The 15,775-nt window shown below is 38.0% G+C and overlaps 1 protein-coding gene across 2 annotated transcripts in view; it reads right to left on the bottom strand.

The window, feature by feature from the left end:
• Positions 1-15,511, bottom strand: part of MTA3 (metastasis associated 1 family member 3) — a 147,327-nt gene extending 131,816 nt beyond the window's left edge. For both annotated transcript variants that reach the window (XM_086745229.1, XM_086745230.1), the window contains exons 1-3: positions 15,418-15,511; positions 13,223-13,290; positions 11,182-11,275 (exon numbers count right to left, since the gene is read on the bottom strand). In XM_086745229.1, the coding sequence (XP_086601355.1) occupies positions 11,182-11,275; positions 13,223-13,290; positions 15,418-15,445 (190 nt within the window). In that variant the 5' untranslated portion in view covers positions 15,446-15,511. The remainder of the gene's footprint in view (positions 1-11,181; positions 11,276-13,222; positions 13,291-15,417) is intronic.
• Between the last annotated feature and the right edge of the window lie 264 nt (positions 15,512-15,775).

Raw genomic sequence — 15,775 nt, 5'->3', positions numbered from 1 at the left:
ATCTAGTTAGTTAACAAGTTGTATAGTTGCCTCTCCTTAACAAAATGCAGTGTAAATATTTAAAAAAATAAAATCATGTAGAGAACTAAAATCACCAAAAATCTCTTAAGTTTTCTGTAAGAACCCACAGTCCACATTTAAGACCTACACTGGTATTTTTTTTTTTTTTTTACTGTGTGACAGTGATAACCACAGAGCTTCAGAGATCTAAACTGCTTTTCTAACATACAATTCACATACTCAAAAGCAGGTACACAGCTTTTCAAATTTTGTTGGCAGAGACAAAAAAGGCACAGATTGTACAAGCACTTTCCTACCCCTACTCAGAATGGCATATGATTCTGCTTATAAAACACAAATTATTTATCTTCTACAGTATCTCCTTCCAGAAGGGCTGAAATTTGTTTGATTTTTTTGCAAGGAGGAAAGAAGTAGGAAAAAAAAAGAAAAGTATTTGTATATTCTGTTCTTGAATAAATTTAACCAAGATAGATTAAAGCTCTATGTGCATGATTTTAAAATGAGAAGAATGTTATCCAAGATAACGTCTGCTCAATGCCCGCACAATAAGAAAGCTTTTCTGTTTATAGACCTGATGAGACAAGGAGGAAGAGGAGTTCATTCACTCTGATGGTCTGTTTAAGACTTAAAAGTTCATTTTTTTTCCATCTCCAGCTATGCTAGAGATTTCTCTTCCAGGATATATTATTTCCTTGATGCATGTACAGAGACAGTGTAGGTCTTAATATTCTAATTAACAGGAACTATACATATGAACTGAGAAAAGTATAAAGAGATATTAATATATGCATCACGTTAAATTATTAAAACCTTTAATTTATTAATTCTGATGCCGGAAGGGAAAACAAACAAACAAACCAGCTAAGAACAAGCAGCACATTGTATTAACTAGTCAAATCTTTAATACATATGCTATTTTCATCTTTTTTTTTTTAATAAATGGAAATAAAGATCAAGTAAACCAATTAAGTTTTTCTTCTACTCTCAGTGCTTTGTTTCGTAGACAACACATTCCAATACCGTTTGTTATAGCACCAAGTAAAATATCAAAAATTATAATTTATTCACTTGATACATGTTCAGTATTTTGATCCTGGCTTTTTTTCCTCTTGTTCAGAAAAAAAATTAAAAATGGAGGGAGAAAAAAAAAAAAAAAAGTAAGAGCATTATGAAAGTATATGAAGTTAGTCACTCTTTGAAGGCAAATATAAATATAAAAGCTGTCCATATATCAAAGCCCTTTTCCTTGTATGATACTTGGCAAGTGAGTCCTTGGCCCTTCGAGGCCCTACTGAGAATAACAGCATCAGGATTTCACTCCTGACAGCAGCATCACTCAAAGGGGGTGACCTAAAGGAACTGTCACATAGCAAAGGGCCACAGTACCCTGTAGGGCTAGGTTACAGGTCACTGACCCTGCCAACACTAACAACTTCTGCACTGGTTTAAGCTAAAACAAGGCTGCACTTTTAATACAGGAAACTGAAACACGACTCTCTTCAGTGATGCGTATCACTGCCACAATTCTTCATAGAAACAAGAACAGACAAATGAAAACTTAGGTCTATCACTTGGCATATCAAAAACGGGAAGATTGCTAATTTAGTCATGCTGTTTTTTGATAGATACTTAACCTGTTGCACAAGTAGAAAATGCACACGTACTTACATAACCTCTGGATGTATGCATACACAGTGCTCTACGCATAGCCCAGCAACTACGCGATCTGCACAGAGAAGACGTTTTATCTACTGTGATAAATCTGCAAACAAGTTTCCCATTCAGACAGTGGGTGACAGTCAAAATGAACTACTTAGCTCTCCAAAGTCTTTCAGGAATTTGATAATGTAGAACAGCCTTTTACTGGGAAAAAAAAATAGCACATTTTACCACTCAAACTTGTTTTGCTCATGGCAGTGATGTACTCTATGTTAGTACAAAACATCTCTCTGCAAGGATCCTTGCAAAAGCACTTGCGTAGCACATAAATATCAGAATCAAAAACAGGTTAACAACACAAATCTTCCCCTGCTCAGATAGGGCTACAAAGAGTAGCTGAGGAGAAAAAACAAAGTATTGCTCAAACAGACAAATCACATCCCCAAACAGCACAGCTATTCCAGCCACCCACTGTGATACTCCATGTAGTTCCAGGCATGTCAAACTCAATATATATGGTAACTTGGAGTCCCTATTCTGTTATTTGTGCAGGCTACGTTTAACAGAAAAAGAGTTTACAGATAAACCACAGAAGTACTTTACATATTAACCTTACCTGCTACTTCTACCTTTCCATAATACCTCATGCCATACATACTCAACACTGCATGAATCAGCTTGGGTAGGAAGCACTACATTCTTTCTCACACAGTGCTTTGCCCAGGCTAATAAGCTCCATCTCTGTCACCATGTGTGAAGTTACAAGCATGCATCAGTATTACTGAGGACAGCTACTGCAGACTCCATGCCACAGTATGACATAGACATTCAAGAATTATTGCCGTTAAGCCTTTAAACCATCAGGCCTGATCCCTGATTCATACATTTAACTGCCACTGCATGTTTGGAAAAAAGTCTTTCTATATTAATAGGGAAACTACTGATTCAATTAAACTATCAGAGAACTCTTTGAAGATGTAAAATGCATCTCTAATTGGAGCTTCACTGATAGACATAAGCTAGCAATGTTTTTGTAGACTAAAATTTATGCCTTGGGTGCTTTGGTACAGTGTAGGTGCGCTGGAGAGAAAGTGGGAAGAGTCACTTAAAATTACAAGCCAAGGGAAAAAAAATAGAACCATCTGAGATTACAGAAATCAAGGAGGTGTGAAACATCCTGATTATCTTCATGAGAGAAAAAAATTATGATCAATAATATCAATTTAAATGTTACTACTATTTTGTAGGTCATCAAGAAAACAGTGTAGGATCATTTGCCTGCACAATTAACAAACATTAAGGAGGGAAGAAAAAGTTAGCAGCTGAGAGATGACAGTTATGTGTTTTCCACAAATCAAAAGAAACTCAGAACAAGAAATACAGTAATACTGATGCATGCATTTACAGTTGACCATGAGGAAATGAATCCTAAGGAACACAAGGAAACAGGGAATGCACAATCTTTGGCAATTTTCTGGGAATGCCGTCTCTTTCCAGTAACTCAAATGTAAAACATTTATCTTGCGAGCAGAGCTCAAAAAAGTGCCACCTTCTTTTGTACACCACCACGTCACTCCCTACTGAGGAAACATACTAAACGAATAACTCCAGTAATTAAATAATAAAAACAAAAGCCGAATTTGAGATGTCAATTAAACAGTTTTAAGCATAAACATGAACTGCTATTTTGCAGCCTTCTACTCTTCACAGCAAACTCACCAAGTTAACCCAGATGTTGGGGTTTTTTTTGTTTTTACATTCACAGAGACTGGCAGCACGTTCAAGCATTTTAAATTATGTGTTCAGAAAATAAGGTTTTCAAATTTAAAAAAAAAAATCTAGCTATGGATGACCAAAATTATAAAAACCTATTCTTAAGAGGTCTAAAGATGAAGCAGTTACTAGCTAGTTTGCTAGTTCATGTAGTTATACAAACTTACTGCACAGAGTGGACAATATTTTCCTATGCGCAAAATCCTATATACTCCAATGTAGATCACACATACTCGGGTGGAAAAAAAAAAAAAAAAAACAAAAAACGTATTTATGCAAGTTTTCTATCAGAGCTAAGAACTCCTGAAATTATGAACTTAGTTGGAAATCTATTCACTCCATTAAAAGAAGATCATTAACATTCACAATCTAACAAGACATTCTACCCCAAAGGAAGAGTCTGAATGGCTGCAACAGTTAATAATTTTACAAGATACTTAGAGCTGACAGTAAACTTGTTAATGAGACAATATACACTACAGTTAACTACTAATTCTAAAATGTCACTCACAAAAAGAAGATTCAGATATTGTCAGAAGCAAAAAACTCTTCATTGCTGCTTCTTTATTGTTTTTACCATTGAGGGAAAAAAATAAAATTCAGAAGTATGCAGTTCTTGCACAAAAATCAAATTAACAAAACACATAAATTATGAGACAACCCAAAGCGCCCTTGAAAAGGATAATTGGGAGCCTTGAGACAAGTTTCTCCTTGGCGATGAGAATGTAATTTTGGACAAGGCTTGCACTATTTCAGCAAGTTCTGATTTTTTTCCCCCTCTCCAAATAAATTACAACTGAAGGTATTCTCTTGGGTAAATGAAGGAAAACTTCATGTTCTTTTGTCTCGGGAGATCAAAAAGGTCATGTCTTCCTTACAAAAAAAATCCCTACTCCTCAAGCTCATTTTCAGTGAAAGTGATAGTTACACTAATATAAAAGCTACTCTGCCACTGATTAAAGAATTTTTTATCTGTTCATCCTTAAAAGGTATTCCTAGGGTGTGTCTCACCCACATCACAGACTTCAGGATTCGCAGAAGCAACGTAACATACTTGAATTTGCTAGTGCTTAGTTTACATGTCTCTATTACTTGACTGTAAATAAGTATAACATGTAAAATTCCCATCTTGAGCAAATGAGCCATTGGAACTCATTCTCCAAAACTTTCCTGGCTCACTGTATTTGTTTTTGTCTCTATCATCCCATCTTCAAAGCAAATCCGAGTCTTCTGATGGCTTGCTCACAGCCTAAGACTTTGGAAATTCTTGTGTTTTCCTCAAAGAAAAGAGACCAAATATGTGACGTCAAAAATATTTTTCTCCTAATTCTTAGGTAGTCAATGGGGGCGAGGGGGAGGATGGATGGACAACAGATGACAGGGCCAGAGACATTGAGCTACAAACACACACTAGTTTATATTTACAGAAGCCCTGAGATTAAGAAGGTAGCATCTCACTGAACCAGTTACACAAGTCTGTTCACCCACATCAGGCGTATCTAGCAGCCAAGTCTTCCTCTTCCTTTATAAACGTTCCAAGAGATTTTCCTGTCTTCGATTCTCAACTCTGCCTTCCCACTCCTTAGCTCCTTTCCCTCCTACTGAGCATCCAGAGAAAATGCTATCCTTCATCACAGAGTAATATCAACAGATCTGTTTTCTTAACAGCAAACAGGAAAGTCGCCTTCTCACCTAGCACAATTTAAAAATTAATTGTAACCTAACAGAAAACCTTCTGAAAGACACTAAATTCCATGGAAGAGCCACTTACACTAGTGCAAGAGACACAAATCAACTGAACTCTTGAGCTCCAAAGACTTTTTTTTTTTTTTGCACCCCTGTGATCATAAATAAGACCCAAAAGGTTTTGCTTCTGTTTTATTTGTATCAAGACCAATGCAATACAAAGATGTTCTTTTCATTCAAAGGACCACCTGGTAAATAGGCAGCTCTTTAAACTTCAATTCCTTCGAAAGAATAATTAAGAACTCTACACCTCTGAGCATCCTTTCCTGTAGAACGGATGTCAATCTCTATTAGCACTACCAGTAAAGCAACTAAACTGTCCTAATTCATTCCCTGGAAGTTTTATGTAAGATACAACAACATAAGCATTCACCATGTTAAAAAAAAAAAAAAAGTATTAATTATTTCAACATATGAAGTCATGAAGGTGTAGCAAATGGATCACATGCAATAAAAGAATTAACATTTGTCTCTCACATTTGTTTGACCAAAGGTGATTCTAACTAAACATAAGCCGTGGAGACAACAGGTATTCAAGGGAACTAATGGGACCAAAAAAAAAGCCAATTTAAGGTTTCAAATAAAATCTTCAGTCAAAAGATAATTCAAATCACATAATGTCTTAGCATAAGAAGTAAGTAACAGGAAAAGTCTCTCATCTTAAAGTGATTTTTCAGAAAAAGGATTGTCATTAAAGAAACATTATATCCTTTCTGAATAACAGCTTTCTAGTTTGATATACAAAAACTACTATGATGAAAAAGAACCATAACAAAAAAAAACCAAAACCACACACACCACATTTTTGGTTGTGTTATCATCGAATTGGACAAAAATAACCCAGTAATACTAGATTATAAATGTTTTCAATTATACTGAATCAAATATGTGACTAAGAAAAGACGACTGAACAGTACAAAGCATTTTATGTATTTTACTCTGGAGTTCTTTACCAAACTCCCAGGGTCTCCACACACTTTTTTTTTTTCCTTACAGACTGAATATCTGAATTACCCTATTCCTGTTTTAATTCTGTGTACACTTGAGAAAAAACACAGAAAAATAAAACTTTAAGTTTTATTTCTTCGATATTTGAATAGGGCAGGAAAAACTCTCATATTTTTCCTGGAATTAAGTATTAAGAATACTACTATGTAACAGCAACCACATATTAAAAAATCTGATGACATTACGAAAAGAATTCACATTTCAGTTTTGTGTATCTTGGGGAACATTAATGAGTAATTTGCATTACTATTAAATATATTAAACAATATTTCTCAAGTTAAGCTCATTTTCTAGCCATCTTCTGTGCTACTTGCTAGCACAATAAACTACTGAAATAAATTGCTTCCCAAAAATCAGATGGAATATTAACGGCTTCATTGTCTTGAATGAATCTAGAATGTCTGGCAATTATTACGATGCTAATGTAGACTGACAACATTCAAAATAATTGTTTGTTTTTTCACAAATACAAAGCGTCTCTACATAAAAACAAGAAAGCTCAACAGTAGCAAAACTGCTGTGTAAGATCAAATAATTTACAGGACTGTTGGAACATGCTTGATATTAATACACAAAATAAGCTCTCGGTTTTTATTTGTAAAGCGCCTTGAGATCTTTCAATGGCAGCTACAAAAATGTACTGCTGTATTAAATACTTCTCCAACAATCTTAAGAACTTCTAATAACAGCATTACTTTACAGATAAAGAAACTAAAGCATAGAGAAAATATTTGATTTGTTTCTGATCACAACACCTCGGTGTCACATCAAGGACAGAACTGACTACAGACTCCCAACTGTTCAACAGGAATTACCAGATGACTAGCAGGACTCTTCCTTTCTTCCTAGAAATCTATAGTGTAAAAAAAATATCTGTAGCAGAAATACCATTTTGCAAAGCAATGTGACATGAAACATGACTGTTTAAGAGTTGAAGGCTAAGAAAAGTCCTAAAAAAGCGCAACTATGAGAAGTAAAGCCAGCAAGTAATCTCAACAAAGAGCAATCAAGATTGAAAAAAGGAGATTTTTGACTACAGCTTCTGTAATCTAGAAAAATCTCCATTTTACTTTTGATCTCTCAGTCACTGAAACCAATGCGCCTCATTATTTTTTTTTTAAACTGACTCTGTCTCATCCACAAGAGTATCAATTTTCTTAAGGAGAAAAAAAATACATAGTACATGGCCTTTATCACAGGCCCAGAAAAATTTTGGGTATTTAGTCAGGAGCTCAGCACACCTAACTCAAAGCAAGCTCTCTTAATAAACGGAAGACAAAAGCCTCCAACAACAGGATTTTATTTTTTTTTTTTATATCCTCCCCAGGTGGTTGACTAGGCAAAAGCTGTTTGAGGGGCTGTAACAGGAGAATGACTTCAGACTGAGTATTACATGATAGCACATGACCAGATAAAAGGATTTTAAATGTAAAGAACTGTAAAAAATGGCATCATGCACTCAGGCCACCCTGCTCAGCTTCAAGAAAGTAACAGTGCTTAAACCTACTACAAAAGATGGAAACACAGAAGTCGAGCCCAGTAACCCAAACCCAGTGCTAGCAGACAGCTAGTACAGTCTCCCCTCTTCAGCTACTAAAACCTTGCCCTAAACATCAACTCCACTGTATGCAAGGGATCATCTAAATTTTGCAGATCCAGCTACAGTTGGCAATTTCTCATTCAATCACACCATTTGGTTAGAAAAGATCTCTATGCCAACCCTTTATGTTTGCTTCATCCATTTTAACGAGCTGAGTGTTTTTTGTCCCCTCTCTCCAAATTCATGCGCTTATGTACTTCAGTCATCTGTTGCAATAGCTCTTGTACTTGCCTGCTGTCTTCTAACCATCTCTTTTCCTTCCCCTCCCCCCCATAAAGTAAGCCTTACTCTGCTGCACGAAGAAAAGAATAACCCCCTTGCAGTAACCATATGGTAACAGCTATAATCTAAGAGCCGAGTTCAACAGAACTCCCCGACTCAGTTTAGGAGGCTCTACAGGATCAGGAAGCTGATCTTGGCCAGGATCTGGCTTTCAAATTGGCCTTATCATACACCCTTTTTAATAGTAACAGAAATCAAAGGGGTAAAAATGTAATGTCTTCAAGGGCCCATAAAACATTCAAAACCCCCAGATTCCAGCAGCTACAGTCAGCTTACAGAACTATTCCCAGATCTAGACTGACATCATACATAATGCTGGTACACAAATCAAAATGTTTGTTAATTAACTTCCACCAGAAACAAACAAACAAAAAAAAAAAACCAAGGAAACAATTTCCTCACAGATTAGTGTCGGATGATTTGAAATCAAGGGAACTCTTCCATACCAGAGTATTTTAGAGCGGTCTAAGGAAAACTCAATTCCCACCCACCCCCCCATTTATTTTTATATTCTGTAACTTTTTTGAAGACAACTTAAAAAACAAACACCCTCTCCCAAAACAGTGTATTGACTCTTTAGCACTGACAGTGTCACAGATCTACTTCATTCCATTTTCCCCAAACATTATTTAAAATTGTTTTGACATTTTTTCAAGTTACTGAAAACTTGTTCTTAAAGTTCCAGAATATTTTCTTATAATGCTATTTTTTTCTCTTATTAAATGGGATCACAAAACGCAGCCTTCAGAAACTGAATCCTCACCTGCCAAATGTTCAAAAGTGCATTACTTAATAAAAATAATAATCAGAAATAAATATAGTAATTGCTAGCAATATAAAATGTCGTTAGAAAAGATCAAGCAGATCTTATACTTAAAAGACTTCTCTAGACACATACACTGGAGCAACCAGTGACAGAACTAGAATTTCCATTCCGTAAGGAACCACATTGTTTCTCATTTATTTTATAATAAACCAGGTAGAAGTGTTGAAGCGTCAACATGTTTGGGAATGTTTTATGTAGCTAAAACATTCAGTTCATAAATATACAAATATTTTGTTTACACACATCATATTTTTAAACAGAACACTGTGGTATTCTAGAATCAACACACTTAAATTGATTTGACATTTAACTACATCTGCTGTATGAGCTGTATGAAGATCCAGGCGAGCAGTCTTTCATTATGTGCAATCCCCTGTAACTGTAATATAGATTTCGTAAGATAAATTAGCTGTACAGATTCCACAGATTGGTCAGAAAGAAAATACTATGTACAGAGAAAACATCCGCAGAAAAACCTAATCCATGAGAATGCTGGGTCAGAAGACTTACGACCTCTGAGACAGAGGCATTCTAAAGATACATGTTGAATCAGCTAGAAATTATATTTCTATTTTCTCACTAGAAAACAGCAAGAGAATCTCAATAGAGAAAACACGATGGAAGATTCCACAGTACTTCTACTGACACTAACAAACCCCTAGTATGCTATAATGGAAGAGCAACAGACCATCAACAAGTCCTTTATATCAAAGTGCTGACAAAATGGCAATCTAAAGCTCACAAAATAAATAGAAAAATCTTATTCACTTTCCCAGGTTGAATGATGCCCACAGAACTAACATACTCTTTCCTAAAAAAATAAGCCAATCAAAAAAAAATTTACAAATATTTATGTTTTTAAAATGAAATTAAATGGAAAAATATATATTTCCAGTAGAATTGTTATCCTCTTCATCCTTCCCTGCTCCCTCCATTAGAAAAGAAAAACAAGAGTATATGCTGGAAATCTCACTAGAAGTTCTGTTTCTATACATAGAGAACTCAAAGAAGAACTTCTTTTGGAAGAACTCAAAATAATATAACGATTGTGGGGGTAGACTACCACAAAACAGGTCACAAATAGTTATAAAGTGTACCCAACTATATTAGAAAAATGTTTAAACAAAGCACTCCCTTAGAAGATAAGCAAGATGTACATTCTTTCTTTAAAAACCTAGCTAGTACTTCACACTACATACTCAAATCACCTCCACTTCCTTAGGATCAATAAAAGAACTAAAAAAAAAGCCAAAAGCTGGCTGCTTCTCTTCACTAAAAGTACTTGTGTCAGTAAAATTATCCGAATTTGGCGTTAAACAAATTGTAAGATTTTTTTTTTTAAGCGCTAATTACTCTATGTGCACACAAAATATGGCATTAGGTAATGTCTTTAAAGAGATTCGTCCCGATAAATTACAGAACAGAGATTTATAATCCGTATATCATTTACTCACATATTAATTTTCAAAACTGAAGTATCATTTATAATCAAACTGTTATTTAACAGTATATGGCGAGAAATTTACCAGATGTTGACATTTTTAACACTTCAGTTACTTACAAACATGAGTGTAATATTTTGCAAATAATTATTTTCTCAAACATCTCCATTTTTTAGGTTGATTTTCTCTTCAGAATTATATTTTTAATTACAAAGTTAAGGAAAAATAGGATATTTCAGTTGTAGACTAAATGGTAGCTACCAGAAAGTTGATTATGAAAATGGGACTTTTTCCCTACTATATCACTTGTTGCTTTTCTGAAAAGCCAATGAGATTATGCGTACTATTATTTTACTGATTCATATCTACATTTATCATAAGTGCACATAACAACTATTTTACAATCTCCACTGATTTTCAGCCTCCAACAATAGATTTCATTCTTTACAGTAAGCAATACGTATTTACGTCTAACTCAAAAAAGTCAAACCAAATCCTTACGAACGCTCTTAAGCTTACATCAATTTACACCCAAGGTTTACTTTTGAAATAAAAAAATAAATATAGCCGAATCTTCCAGATGAAAAAAATATATTTTTTTTTAAATTGAGACTTTCAATCACTTTAATACAGCTTCAATTAAGTCCTGGAAGCAACTAGTAGGAGCAGGGCCAGTATCAGATAATGCTAAGCATCTAACTGGATATTAATTAATGCCTAATGTAAATATATATTCCTCATGCCAAAGAAATGCAATTTTAAGTAGCTGCAGAAACTGAACAGTCCATGATAGGAAGAAAACATGCCCTATACAATCTACTTACTAGCATGCTTATCTGCAAGCATTATAAGGCTGTTGGAAATATCTCTTCGCCTGTAAAAACACACCACTTTTGCTTCCACGTTTCCATTGGCAGTCTACAAAAGAAAGATAAATCAAGTCAGAATGTATCTTTCCTCAGCTGAGTAATACAAATTAGGCACCCTCTGCTTTCAATTTTCTCTTATATTATTAGTTCTCACATGATCAGTCAGGCCGAAATCAAGTAAGTCAAAACTTTCTGACACGGGCCAATATCATTTTCAGATCAGATAACAGAATTGGTAATTATTTAGTCCTCAGAATTTATGTATTATTCAGCTGTTTAGAGATGTAATGCCAGTATCACATTAACATAAGAATCCTTAAGAAATATTAGAACCTTGTGAACATCTCTTTGCAACCCATCTTTAGACAGAAATGTGTATTTCAAAGTACCCTGGCACTTTTTTCAGAATCATATTTTAAATAACAGTTTATTTGAAAATTCACTGTAGCTCATAAGCTATTCAGTTCATAGTTGTTTTCATGACTCATTACAGGGATCATGCTCTTTAGCTGGAAAATGTAAAGAATCCACTAATATTTGAAGAACTGTACCTTCTTTCCTGTTATGAAAAGTACAAAATTTGTTAATTACCTCGAGTTACTTCTTTAAAAATGAAGATGTGACACTGTAAAGTACCATGTTTTAATTAAGTTTCTCATTTTAAAAGTACCTTATCTCCTGTAAAATGATAACTAAAGCATTTCATTGCATGTTTGCATAACATCTCCATGTTTGCTCAATGCCTTTAACACATGAAAGCACATAATTCACAATTAAGGTATCACAGAATCATAGAATACTTTGGGTTGGAAGGCACATTTAAAGGTCATCTAGTTCAACTCCCCTGTTGGGAGTAGGGACATAGATCTGGACTATATCCTTGAAACTCTTTCATTTAAAAAAATTCAATACTTGGCTCTGCTTTACCATGCATGAGCAAGATAAAATTACAGCAATGCAGTTTAAAACAAACGTTGCATTGAGAACATGATTGGAATAATTTCAATTACTGTAAAGAAAAAAATATTCTTCTCCAATAAAAGTCAAAAATTATTTGCCATGTACAAGTTCAGTGGATGTTGTGTTGGACAGCACTAACAGGTAATGCGGTTAATTTCTGCTATGGAGGGGTGTTATGTTCCATTAATAAGAACATCATCATTTGCAGGTCATCATTTTTTTTAATTTACTTTCTAACCACAGGAAAAAAAAATCTTTATCATTTTTACATCACGATACGCATTCTGATCATTAACTTCTGACATAATGTATCAGTAAGTTTTAATACTGCTTGATGGAATAGTACAAATATGCCACACTAAAAAAAAAAAAAAATAAATAAATAAATCCCACACTGTTCTGGGTAGTACAAGAAGAAAGCAAAATAATCGTACCTTCCCCAGAACGACATTCTGAAAAGCCCTCACTAAAAATACACTTAGGATAAAGACAGAGAATACAGTCTCCACTTCTGTTCAAAAGCCCGTCCTTCGCTCACAGCTGCCAATAAGCAGAGCAATAAACAACCACAGAAGCCACACATTCTGTTACTTGATCATTGCAAAGTCTCACTGATAACTACGAGCTCTTTACATATATATCTAAAAGCAGACACATTACATGATTGCTATCATTCCATATAGAGAACTAAATTCATCCATTTCCTCAAGGATTCATAGGATTGGTTTGGAAATTTTTACAGCACAGTACTCTTGTTCACCATGAATGATCAACTGGGTGTTTCCTTAGATAACAGGGCAGAATTACAGGGTGTCACACAGCAAGATATCAGTAACTGAAACATACACAGAATACATAGCAAATCTCAAGTAAAAAACAAAACAAAACAAAACAAAAACAAACAAACAAACAAAAAAAACACCCCACACCACCAGAAAATTCGACCATGATAGAACTCTTACAGGATGGAAATCATCCTCAGTTTTTGATAAGTGCACTGACTGTTGTCAAAGGTTAAGCAAAAATCTTAAGATACCTTGTTAAGTTCTTCTATTCTCCTAATGAGATATGGATTGCTGGAAGAATTTTCAAAATAAACATAATCTGCAATGAAAAAAAGAAAGATATTGAAATATTAAAATATAATACATAAAAGCATATCATTACTAGTGTAAAATTTTTCTTCTAAACCTAGAAGCTGCTAAAAATATGAGATTTCTTAGCAAAGACAGTGAAGTACTACACTGAGATTTAACAGAATTTGTTACTAAACTCTGGTTATAACTGCACTACATGTGCTTTAACAATCATGCTGAAATAAATGCCTTGTGTTGGAGCCTACATTCTAATTCAGTAATCCACACACTTCATAAATCTTGATATAAAAGCAGCAGTTTCTCACAATCGATTAGGGAAGATTTAAGAATAGAGTACATTAGTGAGTTTCTATATTATGGAAATAAATATTTCTGTAAGATATGCTACCTCACATATATTACCAGGTGCTGCGGCAGCACAGTTGTCTCAGTAACGTACATTTTATGATACTTGCTTTTGTTGTCATCTCTGTTCAGCAACACGCAAACTGTACTAAGGAGTAACAGTCACAAGGTAAGTGAGGTTCTTCCAGGACAAAATCTCTTACAGCATTGCTAATATAAAAATATTTTCATAGAGTCTATGGAAGTTTACTCATATCCTGAAAGCTACTCCCATGTAACATACAAAGAACTGACATGCAGTGCGTTTCCTTCAATAGTTTTCTCAAAACTTGTTTTTGTCAAATGATAACGACACTTTACACTTGATATTTGACTTCTGTTCCATGCACCTTGCAAACTTTATTTTAAAAAATTGGGTGGGGGACCATAATGATGTACAAAAATCTTCTGCAATGTTTTGACACTAGAGTGACAGAGGCTCAAGTAGCTCATTTAGATCCCAAGAAATAACATGATCTCTGGATATTGCTCACAATTGCTTATTAAAACTACAGAGAAAATGAGAACTGATGCCCTAAGAAGCAAACCCTACCTACATTTCAACGGTGCTGCTAAGAGGAGGATTACTTCCACGAGTAAAAGCTGACAGGATTACAGTCCAAATGCCCTAATGAAGCAGCATGCACATGGACAATCTGTGGATGTATCAGCATATCTCAAAAGACAAGGAGAGAGGAAGTCAAACCAACTACTACTACTTCTCCTCATTTCCTTGCATCTTCCCTCTCACCTCAAGCTGTCGAGAGGGCAGGAGGAGACAAGCCATTTCTGAGCACCAAGTATTGAAAAACCTAACTTGAGCGGTGCACCTGAGCACTAGGCAACACAGCCATGTCACTCGGCAGGGCAGTGTCTATTTCGACAGGCTAAGGGGCTGGAAGAGAAACGCTTGCTGCGGTTTTTTGCCGCTTAAGTGCTCCCGATTTGCTCAGTGCCAAGCAGGCACTTATCAGCACACTCCTCTGGGGTCACGTCGGTGAGCAGGAAAGCTGACAGAAATCCCCCGGTTACCCTGCCGGATTTATTATTTATCCCCAGGAGATGAAGTGAGACATGGAGGAAACTTCACCGTTACAGGGAGGGAACGGGGACAGAGGAACGGCACCGGCACGGAGGGAGGCGCCGCCGGGCGCCCCTCACGGGTACCGGCTGCCCGCCGCACGCCGCCCGGGCCCGCCAGGCCGCAGCGGCGGCTGGGCTGTGCCGGGGCTCAGCCGCCCGGCCCCGGCAGGCCGCCCCTCGCTGGCTCGGCGGGTGGCGGGGCCAGGGGATGGCCGGGCGGTCCCTTCGCCGCTCGCCGGGGAAGGAGGCGAGGCGAGGCGCGAAGGGAGGCCGTGCCCGGCCCGCACCGCGATGAGGGGGCACGAAAGCGGCGGCAGCGCTCCCTCCTTCCCCGCGGAGGGCGGCGCTGCCCTTCTCGGCGGCGGGGGCCGGCCTCCCACCCGGCGCACAGGGCTGGCGGGGGAGGAACCTGCGTCCTCCCCCTCCGCCCCGCGGAGGGCCCGCCGGACCCTTTGCCGGCTGCTGCCTCCCGCCGTCCGCCCGGGCCTGGCCGCCCCGCTCGGGGCCATGGCGGTGGCTGCGGCAGGCGAAAGGGGCCGGTGCGCCTCTCTCCACCCCGGCGCGGTGCACGCAGCCCATGGCTCGGCGGGGACCCCCCCCCGGCCAGGCCCCGTCCCCGCTGCCGGGCCCCCCGGCGGCGGGCGATCGCTGCCCCGTCCCCACATACCTCCCACTCGGTACATGTTGGCCGCCATGTCTGCGCTCTGCGCCCTCCTCCTCCCGCCGCCTCTCCCGGGCCGGGCTGGGGCAAGGAGGGAGCGGCTCCGGCGGCCCCCCCGCCCCGCGCTCGCCCCCACCCCGCGCCACCCCTCCCCGCCCGGGCACAGGGCACAGCGCCGCGCCTCACGGGGCCGCCGCCGCCTCGGCCGTTTCCGGAGCCGCCCGGCGGGGAAAGGGTTAAACAACCGCCCCCACCGCTTCCCCCCGCGCACCGGCCTCGGGGCGGGTCGGAGGCAGGGGCCCAGCGGTGCCGGGCGGTGGCCCGGCCGCAGGTGGGGCGGCCCGAGCTGGCCGTTGGCGGGGGA

Source organism: Chlamydotis macqueenii, chromosome 3 (assembly GCF_036417535.1).
Source record: "Chlamydotis macqueenii isolate bChlMac1 chromosome 3, bChlMac1.mat, whole genome shotgun sequence".
NCBI lineage: Eukaryota > Metazoa > Chordata > Aves > Otidiformes > Otididae > Chlamydotis > Chlamydotis macqueenii.
This window is presented reverse-complemented; position numbering and strand designations above follow the sequence as displayed.